The sequence below is a fragment of the Mustela nigripes genome, chromosome 2 (genome assembly GCF_022355385.1).
Source record: "Mustela nigripes isolate SB6536 chromosome 2, MUSNIG.SB6536, whole genome shotgun sequence".
In the NCBI taxonomy this organism is placed as follows: Eukaryota; Metazoa; Chordata; class Mammalia; order Carnivora; family Mustelidae; genus Mustela; species Mustela nigripes.
The window spans coordinates 54,442,744-54,456,603 of record NC_081558.1 but is presented as its reverse complement, the minus strand read 5'-3'; the positions used below and the strand labels follow the sequence as shown (position 1 = coordinate 54,456,603).

The 13,860-nt window shown below is 42.3% G+C and overlaps 1 protein-coding gene across 3 annotated transcripts in view; it reads left to right on the top strand.

The window, feature by feature from the left end:
* Positions 1-6,937, top strand: part of TMCC1 (transmembrane and coiled-coil domain family 1) — a 187,294-nt gene extending 180,357 nt beyond the window's left edge. For all 3 annotated transcript variants that reach the window (XM_059390382.1, XM_059390384.1, XM_059390383.1), the window contains exons 3-4: positions 140-275; positions 2,911-6,937. In XM_059390382.1, the coding sequence (XP_059246365.1) occupies positions 140-275; positions 2,911-3,225 (451 nt within the window). In that variant the 3' untranslated portion in view covers positions 3,226-6,937. The remainder of the gene's footprint in view (positions 1-139; positions 276-2,910) is intronic.
* The last annotated feature ends 6,923 nt before the right edge of the window (positions 6,938-13,860 follow it).

The window sequence follows — 13,860 nt, the reverse complement described above, 5'->3', positions numbered from 1 at the left end:
TTTTATCCCAGGCCACTGACTTAATTTCTTTGTGCTTTTGTTTTCTTCCTTTGCAGAATGGGTTTTGGGGATTATATGTGAATTATACCAGGAAAAATATAGAATGCATTAAATTCTAACTGTCCCCCCACCTTCTTAGATGTGAACGATTAGAAGAACAACTAAATGACCTAACGGAACTCCATCAGAATGAAATCTTAAACTTGAAGCAGGAGTTGGCCAGCATGGAAGAGAAAATTGCATATCAGTCCTATGAACGGGCCCGGGACATCCAGGTTAGCACAGAGGCTCGCGTTTGTAAAAGCAAAAGACTAACAACAAGTAGAATGGTGGTTGGCAGGGGCCGGGGGTTGAAGGGAATGAGGGGTTCTTGTTTAATGACCATAGAGTTTCAGTTTTACAAGATGGCAAGAGCTATGGAGTTGGATGGTAGTGACGGCTGCACCACATTATGAATGGATTTAATACCACTGAGCTGTACACTTAAAAAAGGTTAATTAAGGTGGTAGGTTTTATGTTACGTGTCTTTTACCACAATAAAAAAGAAGAAGAAGGAAAAGGAATAAAATACTGATGTATGCTATAACATGGATGAATCTGGGAAACATGATCAGTGAAAAAAAGCCAGTCACAAAAGACCACATATTATGTGATTCCATTTACATGAAATGTCTAGAACAGGCAAATCTATGGAGACAGAAAATAGCTGAGCAGTTGCCAGGGGCTGCAGGAAGGGGAAATAGGGAGTAATAGCTAAGGGATAGGGGATTTCTTCTTGGGGTGATGAAAGTGTTCTAGAATTTGATGAAAGTGGTGGTTGTACACCATTATGAATTTACTAAATTCTGCTGAATAGTGCACTCTAAAATGGTTAAAATTTAATGTTGGGCATATTTTACCATAATAATGAAAAGTTTAGGAAAAAAGATGAGGACTGTAGAGTATCAAGAGAAGGTTAGGGACGCCTGGGTGGCTCAGTTGGTTGAGCAGCTGCCTTCGGCTCAGGTCATGATCCCGGCGTCCTGGGATCGAGTCCCACGTCGGGCTCCTTGCTCCGCAGGGAGCCTGCTTCTCCCTCTGACTCTGCCTTCCACTCTGTCTGCCTGTGCTCGCTCTCGCTCGCTCTCTCTCTGACAAATAAATAAATCTTTAAAAAAAAAAAAAAAAAAATTAAAAAAAAAAAAAAAGAGAAGGTTATACCAAGTAATATACCTACCCTTCAAATGATGTGCATTTCTTGAAAGGCTGTACCATGTAGGGTGCTTGCTTGTGTTCCTAGGAAATGTTCTGAGGATCACAGGTCTCGGTATATAGACCACCTGCATTAATTATATCCTTTGGTTATCACTTCAGGAGCTGCTCTGACAAGACTCAGGGCCATCTTGTCTGTCTTCTGCTATAGCAAAGGAGGCATTTATCCTAGTTGCCAAATTCAAACCTTTTACAGGCACATTGCCAGGCCATTTGCGAAAATAACACATGAGGCAGTTATGTTTAAGGCTCTCTAGTTAATGCTATGAGGAAATAGAATATGTAACTTTTTTCTTACTCCAGTTGGGAGGTATTTCTAAGGGAACAGTTGCTGGTTTCACAAAGAAGTATCTTGAAATAAGCTAGTCTTAGGGAAGGGAAGTGGTCCAGGAGTCTTGTATTACAGCCTAAAAGAATTAAGGGAATGTCTGGATCATTTGCCCAGCTGCCATCTTCTCCAGACTCCGGAATTCTGTTTATGTTTTAGTTTTTTTCCCATGATCATTCTGGGCATTCACTGTCCATTCCTTAGCTTGCTTCAGTCTGAAGTTGCTTCACCTTCATCTCAAATCACAGGAAACCAGGATACATTGAAACCAAGACCAGAAAAACCTAGGGCTTCCACCACTGCTGAACTTTGGAGCATACCTGACCATAGCTAAGGAAATAGGTTCTGTCCTCTGAATGTTGAGGGTTAATTTCATATAAATTATGGCTCGAAGGGAGCATATCACTTACAATGTTTGGTCTAGTGTTTGGGCATAGTGTCCCCCTTACAAAGATCAACCTTTAAAGCGGCAGTAGGGGGAGTATACTCTTCTTATGAAGACAGATCAGAGATCCCTTTATTTACACTGATGTCTGTGATTTACTTCACTTGGAAAACAACAGGTAGTGCATACAAGGATGTCCAGAGGATGTTCACCATGTCATTATTACGGTGAAAAAGTTGAAAGTAACCTAAATCTCTCTAGCAGGGACCTGGCTGAATAAACTGTAGGAGTATCTATCTGTACTACAAAATGCTACATAGCAATTAAAAAGAATGAGGTAAATCTCTACACATTGACTTGGAAAGGATCGGCAGGAAACACTGTTGAGTGAGGAAAAAAAAGGACTTACACATTAGTTCCTATAGTATGACACTATTTATATTAAGATAGGAAGTTAAAAATAATTCCATACATTTCCCTAGGCTTAAATATGTATGTATTTAAACATAGGTAAAAGTATGAACACATGTCAAAGTGACAGTATTACTTCAAGGCCAAGACCTGGATTTAAGGACAATATCAAGAGAGACTATATATCCTCCTTGAAGTGTTGAAGTATGCTTGTCCTGTGCAATTAAATGAGTAATTTTTAAATGGAAAAAAAAATGATATACTTGAGGTCTTATTATTAAAATGTTCAAGACCAATTCCAAATGTGGCTGCTACTTCCTGTGAGCCATCCCATGAGGAATGCCATGGAGGGCAGTTTAGGTGAATAATAATTGCTGGAATAATGACTTATGCATTGAGCCTTTCGTATTCAAGACTCTCACATATTTAAAATCATTGGCATAGCTCAAGATGCGTCTGGCTTGCCCAAAGTGCATGTCGTCTATTCAGAGTAGTGTAAGCAGAAGGCTTAACTATTCCCTGTTCTGGCCCACAGGAGGCCCTGGAGGCGTGCCAGACCCGCATCTCCAAGATGGAGCTGCAGCAGCAGCAGCAGCAGGTGGTACAGCTGGAAGGGCTGGAGAATGCGACTGCCCGGAACCTTCTGGGCAAGCTCATCAACATCCTTCTGGCAGTCATGGCGGTCCTTTTGGTCTTTGTCTCCACGGTAGCCAACTGCGTGGTTCCTCTCATGAAAACTCGCAACAGGACGTTCAGCACTTTATTCCTTGTGGTTTTCATTGCCTTTCTCTGGAAGCACTGGGACGCCCTCTTCAGCTATGTGGAACGGTTCTTCTCCTCCCCCAGATGATGCTGGCACAAGAAGGCAGTGCTCCCCTACCCTCTGGCGAGTGCATGCAGCGAAGAATTAGACAGCAACTTACCTACTCTGAAGTTTTCTACAACAACAAAAGAGTTGAGTGAATCTGTTTACATTTAGAATAATGTTTTTTTCTTCAAGAGACGCAATTGCAATAGTATTTTTTAGATTTTATCCAAGAAGTTTTTTGGGCAAAAATCTTGGATCATTTTTATGTAGCATGATTTTCCTTGGGATGCAAATCTTAAACAGTCCTTTACTATGAACCAACAATCTGGAGCACACTGAAGGGCATTCTAAATTGTGGCTTGAAGGACTGCACTAAAACCCACTAAAAAGATGCAAAAACCTGATTAGGGGAAACCAATTAAACCTAACACCCTGCCTCGTCTGGGCTCACCACCTCTCCCCCTCCCAGACTAACTTTACTGTGAAATCCTGCCACATTCCATGTCTGAATTTTTGGATTCAGGGTGGATTGTCCTTGTCCGTGGAAGAACACATGGATGTCTCCCTGGCTTTCTCACCCAAGTTGGCCACTCATGCTAACCCTGGAAGTATGATCACTTTTGAACCTGGTCCCTTAACCTTTGCTAGGATACAAAAGTGAGAGCATCATGCCCCCAAAGGATCACTGCAAAGCCCTACTACAGTATTTTGAAGTAGCCCTCTAAATACTTAATTTGAAGCAAAATCCCTTGGCCGCACTTTTAAGGTTTTTTTAAATATGTGTATAGTCACCAACTTAAAAAAACAAAAAATCCGAACAGCATACTTGAAGAATGTAATACTCAAACTCTCAGTGCTTCCTTATGGTTTCTAATAGGATTTTTTATTATTGTTATTATTATTATTGGGTTTTTTTGGAAAGGGTTGGGAGGGTCTTTTATTTTTCCTTTGAAATAAAGAAGTGATGTTTTTAAATGAAGAAATGTGTGGATATTTAAGTGTGCTGCTCCCTCTTGTCTTGAAACAGTTTGAGTAAGGGAAGACTTGCTATAAATGCTTTCCTCTGAAGCCCTTGTTTTGAGATGCAGCTTAGACTCCCTCCTCTGGCTCCTGCTGCTCTTTGGTGTCCTGCCACCCCCACCTGCCACTTCATGGGCTTGGCTTGGTTGGAGAGGAAAGGGGTGTGCAGGGAGAGCAGGAGGCTGTTTCCACAAACCAGCATGATAGGATAGAGATTTTTTTTGCCCCAAGAAAATGTTCACCCAGTGACTTTGGACTGGGATCGATTGTCTTGAGGAAGAATTGAGACTATATTATGAGAGTCATACATAATTCCTTGTGTTTCCTTAATTTATTTTTAACACCCCCTGATTACTGAAACCAAAGTGATGTGGAATCTTCCGTCTGCATTTTGGCCCCAGCATCCTTAATTTCAAAGCTTTATTCTGTCTGCCTGAGAGAATCAACTGAAGGTGATTCTCCCTAAAGAACAGAAAAGGATCTGTCAGGTTAGAAGGACCCAAGTTTGGGGTGTAAATTGTTATCCACTTCCTATTCATCTAGACTGACTTACTAACATACCTATGCTCAGTGGACTTTTATAGACAGTTTAGAAAAAAAGGACTGAGCCTTCTTCCCCATGCTGTAACCAGTTCTACCAGGATGGAACTGGGCTTTTAGAGCATATCTAGAAAGCTTGGTTAATCTTTCCATATTCATAGTATTGAATCCCAAATGCTGTTCCGTCTTGGCCTCAGTTCTGTGCAACCAAGTGATGAGCAAGGGGCACATAATAGCCCTGAAGAGAATAGCAAAGCATGCTTTGCCTATTCTTCCCACACCAGGAAATTCTTTTGGAACTAGATTAGCATTGCCTTCTCTGTCTGAGGGGATGGTTTACATGACAGCTCCAGCCTCCTGTGGCTTTGGCAGGCTGGCCTTCTCAGAGTCAGCATGTTGTTTCCATAATCATTTTGATATTTTAACTCAGGTACCCCAATCTTCACTCCATCCCCAGATGATTGTAGTACAACCTGTTAGCTCTGTTGACCTCTCAAAATTAGTGCCCAGAGCAGGGACCACAGGGATGATTTTTCTATTAAAAAATAATTGGAACCAATTCACGTTCAGGCCAAAAACAAATTGTTCCCATGCCTATGTATTTTAAATGTTAACTTTGCCTAAAAATACTGCAGTGACTTTAGGCAGGAGTGCCAAAGGACACCGTGACCTTGTCAAACTAGCATAGTTTCTCCTAACCTTCTGCTCTAGCTTAATCACTCGAGTATGGAAGAGAGCCCCACAAAGTTATCAGAGGCTATGGCCACCATCCTCTAGTTTTTCTAAGAACCTTTGAGTCCCCTAAACCGTGTAGAGGCTACTAAGTTCTGTAGGCACTAGAAGTCACTGTGATAGATGGATTGAAATTGTTCCTATTTGCCATGGGACAATTTCTATCAAAGGAAGGTTTTCGCCTCTGGACAGCCCCCTGAGCTCCCAGCCAAACAGGCCTGTGCTAACTGTCCACCATCCTCTCTCAAACTGTCTTAGGAAGGAGCTTCAGGCTAGGTCAGTCACAGTAATGGCTTTCTCGCTGTCTTGTCCCTTGATTCTTCACCAGGCCCAACAGTTGTCTGCATTTAATGCTATTTGTAACCATGCATCTGTTTCCATGCCTTCCCCCACTTCCTGCTGCCCACACCTGTTGCCTTTGTGTTTCTTTGCACTGTGGCTGTTCCCAAATTCTGGTCTAGTCAAAGCTCTTCTATAATCTCACTCTAATGGTTGTTTAACAATTGTTCTGTGAGTGGTAATTTCCCCCTTGCTTTAATGCTTCTTCTCTTTTAAAAAAAATACGTGCATTCCCTTTGAAATAAAGCATTCCTGGATTACTTGTTAGTGCTGGTGCTTGAGGCTGGCTGTGGTAGCCTGGGTGACTCTTGTTCAGGTTGTAGAATAACTAACATTTTACCTTTTTTATGATTCAACTGAAGGGCACTTCTGTCTGCTCCAATTTCAATTCCTTGGTATATACTCAGTGCATCCTAGCAAGGAAGGCTTTCTACTCCACTGGCTCCCTAAGAAGAAAAAGTAGGTTAAATTTTACACTTCGATGACTGGGGTCTCCTTTCTCCCCTGTACCCTCGCCACCCAACTGAGGTAAAAATCCGATACCAAGGAAAACACTGGGATCAAGCCTTCCTTGCTAGCCATGCCCTAATACTGAGCATATTTTTATGTGGTCTTCACTGCATTTGGTTTTGTTTCTGACTTCATATTCCTTTGAGGTACAGTCAGATGAAATGCTGAATTTCATGTAAGTTCCAGTGAGGAGCTGCCTTTCAGCTTTGGGAAATATGCATCCAAAACAAAACCAAATATTATAATCGACAAATTGACACAGGCAAAATTTATGGTTCCCACCCCCAAATGAAACTGGGGATTTTGAACGTGGCTCTAAGAGTTAACATTTCTGTGTGTTGTGTGTGCTAGGTGATACCCTCAGTAGGACTGACTACTAGACTGTAAGTGTGTTTTATCAAAGTGTGTCAGAATAAAAACTCACTTGCACGAATTGAAAAGTACAGAAATGACACTTGTGAACGCGTGAACGTTAACACTGTAGTTGATAGATCTTAAGCTGCTAATTGTTGAGAGAGAATTACATTTATTGTTTTGTCTGGTTGCTGCATATTCTCAGCAGCACTTTTACTGTACATACAAATTGAAATAAAGACCTCAGCTATTAACGAGGTGGTTGGACTCGGGTTTATTTTGCTCCTTATTTTTGCATATTCAGTTTCCATGACAAGTTTGTCAGTCTGAAAACTTTCCATTAGTTTGTACATTAGAAACTGTGTGTGTGTGTACGTGCGTGCGTGTAGTCAGTATCTTGAAACCATAACTGATAGCTGGGTGACTGTCTCTGTCTCCCAGGATTTTATACCCATCATTTCAGATTGCCACAATCATTTCACTTTGCCACAATTCCTTTCAACTGGTAGGTAAGACTGCCTTTTAGTTCTTTGGAGGGAGTTTTTTAGAGGTATACCCCCACCTCAAATTCATCTCACAACCCCAAGTGGATATAATAATCCCTGCCTCCTTTTTTCTTATTATTGAAATACAGTTGACCCACAATGTTACATTAGTTTTATGTACACAACATAGTGATTCGACAAGTGTGTATGTTATGCTATGCTCACAAGTGTAGCTACCAACTGTCACCGTACAATGCTACTACAATACCATTGATTATATTCCCTAATCCCTGTCCCTTCTTACAAGGCTTTGTTAATAAACAAATGTTGTGGTGGATATATAGATACACTTTGTAAAATTTTTGACATCTGAAGTTCTAGATACATGTAAGGGTTTTTATGTAGCCAAATCCCATCTATGGTTTTGTTCCAGAGGTAGTAATTTTTTTTTTTTAAGTAATACCTGTGCCCAGTTGGGGGCTCGAACCCACAACCCTGAGATCAAGGGTCACATGCTCTACTGACTGAGCCAGCCCTAGGGGCAGTCATTTTTAATACGGTTTCTCTTTGATGATCTCTGGAAATCCAGAAGCTCTCATCTTACCTTTCTTTGACAGGATATCAAGCAGGGACCTGATGACTTGGTTCTTCATAACTACAATTTGAATGTTGAGAAATTTGGGCCCACACTTCTGGCTTACTAGCTCTGCCTCCTACCCTATCTGTACTTAGAGATGTCATTCCCACCTTGATCCTACCTAGTGGGTGTTGTGAAAATAAAAAGAGCCTCTGTGAAAGCTTTTTGTGTTTTAAAGATTTTATGTATTTATTTGACAGAGATTACAAGTAGGCAGAGAGGGAGGGGAAGCAGGCTTCCTGCCGAGCAGAGCCCGATGTGGGGCTCCATCCCAGGACCTTGGGATCATGACCTGAGCCAAAGGCAGAGGCCCAACCCACTGAGCCACCCAGGTGCCCCCTGTGAAAGCTTTTTAAATCACAGTAAGAATGCCCTAAATTTCTTGAAATGTGGACCAGGCTGCCATGTACAGATGTGCAGGTTGTACATTGCCCAACGCTATAGTAGGCTACACTGTGAACAATATATCCAAGTGTTATGCAGTGCCTAATGGTACAAAGAGCAGGCCTGATTATAATAATTATATATAATAATCTCAAAGCCTGCTTTATTTTCATTCATTAAGAACTTGAGAGAGTGGAAGGCTGGTAACAGATCTGAGAAGCAGTTGTGAAAACAGACTGGGGAGGCACATGAGTGTATGGCCAACCAGAGAATGTATGTCTCATCTAAAGGATTCAAGTGTATTGGTTTTAAATGCTGGGCAAGTCTAAACCTAGCCAGCTGGTGATCTCGAGTCTAGGTAGTGAAGAGTGGCTAACATTTATTGAGTACTTCTTGAATGCCAGGCATAATGCTTAGTACTTGGCATGCAGTTCTCACTTCTCACAGTCACACACAGGCAGTGTCCTCATTGTCTAGGTAAGGAGAGAACCCAGGGTTCAGTGGCTTGCCCAAAACTATACTGTTAGGAAATGGTAATGTAATGGTAATTGAACATGTAATGGTAAATGGTAAATGAACATGTTGGAAAACAGGTTTGTGCAACATAGATAACAAAAGATGAGTGTCTACAATGTGAGTATAAGTTAATATGAACCAAGAAGAAAACAACTCAGAAAAGTAGGGAAAGGTTATGAAGAAGTAGTTCAGAGAAAAAGAAATGAATGGTCAATAAACTTTCAGAAGAAAATGTTCAGCCCCATGTGTAAATCAGTACAGTAAATGAAAAAATAAAATAAAAAGCCAGTTGTGGAATAGTAAGTATACTGTCTCCTTGTTCATGCAAAAATATTCTTGTTTGTGTAAATGTATGTAAGTCTCTAGAAATGAAACTGCACATTGAGTTGTCCCCAGGTAGTCACTCCAAGTGTGGAGGCCTTCTCACTTGCCGCCTATAAAGTACGAATCTCTCTAATGCAAAATGCATTTGTCTGTTTTTTAATTAAAGATATCAAAACTTTTAAAAAAGAAAATGATAGGTCCATTGTGGAGAAATGAGAAGAGTTGGTAATATTTCTAATACCAGATTATAATAGATCATTTTCTTCTTTAGGATTGCCCTAGAAGGGGCTCTAGACCCAAATAAAGCCCATCTACTGGCCTTTCTGGAAGCCTGGGTTTCCAGGCTTGGTGGTCAAAAGGCTGTTTTGCTGCCAGAGGGGAAGTGTGGAGAGGTGTAACAGTAGTAGCGTGTTCAGCCAGTTCAGCTCAGCCCCACACTCATCCAGCAGCATTTGACAGCCATTGTGGGCAGGACTGGGCTATGGAGATGGCTAAGAGAAAAGGAACTGGGTAGAATGAAATACATGTTATAATAGAGTCAGAGGCCATGTGTGGGAGTGGAGAGGAGGAGGCACTTCTGACAGGGCAGTTGGGAAAGGCTCAGTGGAGGAGGCAGCAGTATCTGGGATGGCAGAGGACGAGTATGGGATGAGTGGAGGTGAGTGAGGAGGGTGTTGCAAGTTGAAGAAACAGTATTAAAGTGTGGAAGTGAAAAAGCCGGAGGTGAGTGGCTCCAGCCATGAGCTGTGAGTGACTTGGCAGGCTGCCTAGCACAATGTGTGAATCAGCAACAAAGTTAAAAACGATGGGGGTGGGGGGGACGGAGGGGAGGGTAGGTTGTAAGAAATCTAGAATGCCATGCTGAAGTTTCATCAAAGTTCTTGGGGGGTGTAGTCACCCAGCCTTGTATTTAAAAATAATTGTCATAATTTCAAAAGAAACCAGTAGCCTCCTTTTCATGAGTTCCAAGTCAGTCGGGTGAGGGAGAAATGCTGCCCAAGGTATTTGGTCTTTTGCCTTTTGATCCTATAATAGGAGGAGCTTCAAATTGTTATTTGATGTATGAGAACTGAGGATATAGGAAGCTCAGACCTCAATTCTTTTTTTTTTTTATTTTTTTTTAAAGATTTTATTTATTTATTTTTAGAGAGAGAGTGAGAGAGAGCATGAGAGGGTAGAAAGTCAGAGGAGAAGCTGATTCCCCATGGAGCTGGGAGCCCGATGCGGGACTCAATCCTGGGACTCCGGGATCATGACCTGAGCTGAAGGTAGTTGCTTAACCAACTGAGCCACCCAGGCACTCTCAGATCTCAATTCTTACCTAAAACAAACAAACAAACAAACATGGGGTGCCTGGGTGGCTCTGTCGGTTAAGCCTCTGCCTTCAGCTCAGGTCATGATCCCAGGGTCCTGGAATTGAGCCCCGCATCCAGCTCCCTGCTGGGCAGGAAGCCTGCTTCTCCTTCTTCTCCCTCTCCCACTCCCTCTGCTTGTGTTCCCTCTCTTGCTATGTCTCTCTGTGTCAAATAAATAAAATCTTTAAAAAAAAAAAAAAAACTTTTGTTACTTTTGGCATCAGAATCCTTCAGTTCTAGAGCAAGAGTACTTGACAAAATCTAGTGTTCTGGGTGCCTGGGTGGCTCAGTCACTAAGCATCTGCCTTTGGCTGGGATAGAGCCCCACATCAAGCTCTCTGCTCGGTGGGAAGCCCATTTCTCCCTCTTCCACTCCCCCTGCTGTATTCCCTATCTTGCTGTGTCTCTCTGTCAATTAAATACATAAATAAAATCTTTTTTTTAAGATTTTATTTATTTATTTGACACAGAGAGAGAGAGAGAAAGATCACAAGTAGCCAGAGAAGCAGGCAGAGAGAAAGGGAAGCAGGCTCCCTGCTGAGCAGAGAGCCCAATACAAGGCTTTATCCCAGGACCCTGGGATCATGACCTGAGCTGAAGGCAGAGGCTTTAACCCACTGAGCCACCCAGGCGCCCCAAATAAATAAAATCTTAAACGAAAATCTAGTCTTCTGCCTTGATGAACTTCAGTTTAAGCTGTCCAATCAGATTTTCCTTTAGAAGACTTCATTTCAGGGACCCCTGCGTGGCTCAGTCAGTTAAGCCTCTGCCTCAGGTCATGATTCTAGGCTCCTGGGATCTAGTCGCACATTAGGCTCCTTGCTAAGCTGGGAGCCTGCTTCTACGACCGACGGATGCTCAGCCTGTTCAGATGCACCCTCCCTCCCCAGCCCACCCCCCCTCTCCTACAAAAAAAAAAAACTTGAAAAAAAAAAAAAAAAAGGAAGAAGAAGACAACAACTTCATTTCAGCAGTTATTGAGACTACTAAAAGGTACAGCAAGGGGGCGCCTGGGTGGCTCAGTGGGTTGAGCCTCTGCCTTCGGCTCTGTTCGTGGTCTCAGGGACCTGGAATCGAGCCCCACGTCGGGCTCTCTGCTCAGCGGGGAGCCTGCTTCCCTTCCTCTCTCTCTGCCTGCCTCTCTGCCTACTTGTGAACTCTGTCTGTCAAATAAATAAATAAAATCTTAAAAAAAAAAAAAAAAAGGTACAGCAGGGGCGCCTGGCTAGCTTGGCCGGTAGAGCATGCGACTCTCTATCTTGGGGTTGTAAGTTCGAGTTCCACGTTGGGCTCAGAGATTACTTTAAAAACAACAACAACAGCAATGGGTGCTTGGGTAGCTCAGTTGGTTAAACATCTGCTTTCAGCTCAGGTAATTAACTCAGGGTTCTAGAATCAAACCCCACACTGTATCCACTCCTTGTTCTTTGGGGAGTCTATTTCTTCCTCTCCCCTCTGCTCCTCCCCTCTGCTTGTGTGCGCTCATTCTTTCTCTCTCTCAAATAAAACCTTAAAAAAAAAAGAAAAGGAAAAGAAAACCATACCTTAAAGAGATGGTTGAGGATTAAATGAAATAATTGTAAAGTGTCTTGCCCAGCACCTGACCTCAAGTAAGTGCTCCACAAATGGTCTTAATATAATAGACCAAGAATTCCTTGAGGACAGGGACCTGTCTCTCTGGATATCTTCAGAATATATCCTATCGCCCATTCTCACCTGACGAGGGGCTCACTAACCAGACTCGGTAATCCCTGGCCAGCCCTGTTCTGGAGTTGGTTTGGGGAATGGAAAAATCAGTATGTGTCAAGAAAACCCAAACAAAAAGGAATACAGCCCTAGGGATTAAAAAAAAAAAAAAAAAAACTACTTGCAAACAGATGTTCATACAGTTGGCTATTGATTTTACCAGTGTTTTTTTTTTTAATATTTTATTTATTTATTTGACAGAGAGACAGTGATCACAAGTGGGCAGAGAGCCAGGCAGAGAGAGAGAGGGAGAAGCAGCCTTCCTGCTGAGCAGAGAGCCTGATGCGGGGCTCAATCCCAGGACCCTGAGATCATGACCTGAGCCAAAGGCAGAGGCTTAACCCCCTGAGTCACCCAGGCGCCCCATTACAAGTGTTTTCTTAACCAGCATGGTGGCAGGGACATTGTCATGTTCATGGCTATGTTCTCGGTGTCAGGAATGATGCCTGATAATTAACAGGTGCTCATTAAAAAGTGGAATTCAAAAATCACTATTGTGGAGTGCCTGGGTGGCTCAGTGGGTTAAGCCTCTGCCTTCAGCTCAGGTCATGATCTCAGGGTCCTGGGATCGAGCCCTGCATCGGGCTCTCTGCTCAGCAGAGAGCCTGCCTCCCCCTTCCCTCTGCCTGCCTCTCTGCCTACTTGTGATCTCTCCCTGTCAAATAAATAAATAAAACCTTTTTAAAAACCACTATTGAATTCCTATTCTGTGCCAGGCACAGTCCTACCTCTGCTACTTTCCGTTCTTATACCTGCTCTGAAGAGGAGCTGGTATAATTTCCATGTTGCCAGTGTAAACAAGCTCAGATAAGTGTTTGGGTTTTTCCCTATGAACAGGTCATTTCATCAATGGCAAAGTCAGAAGTTGAATTCAGCTGAGTTTGCCTCTAGAGCCTATACTGTTTCTACTCCTCCATTTTGCTGGACAATGAATCAAGATATGTGGATTTCAGGCTTTGTGTAGCCTTGAGAAGGCAAATCAATTTTTCTAGACCCCAGTGTCCTTACTATAAAGTTACTTTAGTTCTCTTCCAGCAATAAAATGATATTCATAGCACTTGTTGCCCAGCCCATGATCTCCTTAGGAGCATTGGTCATAATCACTGAAAGGGTTAAATATTGAGACAGGATGAAGTGGAGATTTGCAGCTGAGATCTGGATATGACCATAATAGGCTTATGCATACGGGAAGAGGGGTGGGAGCAGGAAGCCAGGGAAGCGGTTTGAAGCAAATGTAACAGGATGTCTGCATGACGGTGGGCCCATGGTCATTCTGTTCTCTTTCTGTATGAATTATTTCCTGATCTAAAAGAAAAAATTAGGTAAAGTATCATGGTGTTCCCATATATAGCACATTAATGGGAGCATTAAGAGGATAATAATTGGGCCACTTCTCAGTGTGCTATTCAAGAGATCTGCAAGTTGTATTCAGCTGGTCAGAATTCTTACAGAGCACATCAAGACATCACTGGTACTTCAAAAACCAATGTTCAAAAGAAAAATAAAGTAGCACAGTTCTATCCCATTTAGTTATTCATTTGCTGTAATGATTGAAGGCTTATATCTCTAAGGGTTATCTGAGAAAAGTAGTTGCAGGCAGCTTAAAATTTTCTCATGTCCTTTTTAAAAACATATTTTTAAAAAAGATTTATTCATTTATTTTAGAGAAAGAGAATGGTGAGGAGGGGGAGAGGGAGAGTCTTAAGCAGGCTCTGCGCCTAGCAGAGGGCTTGAC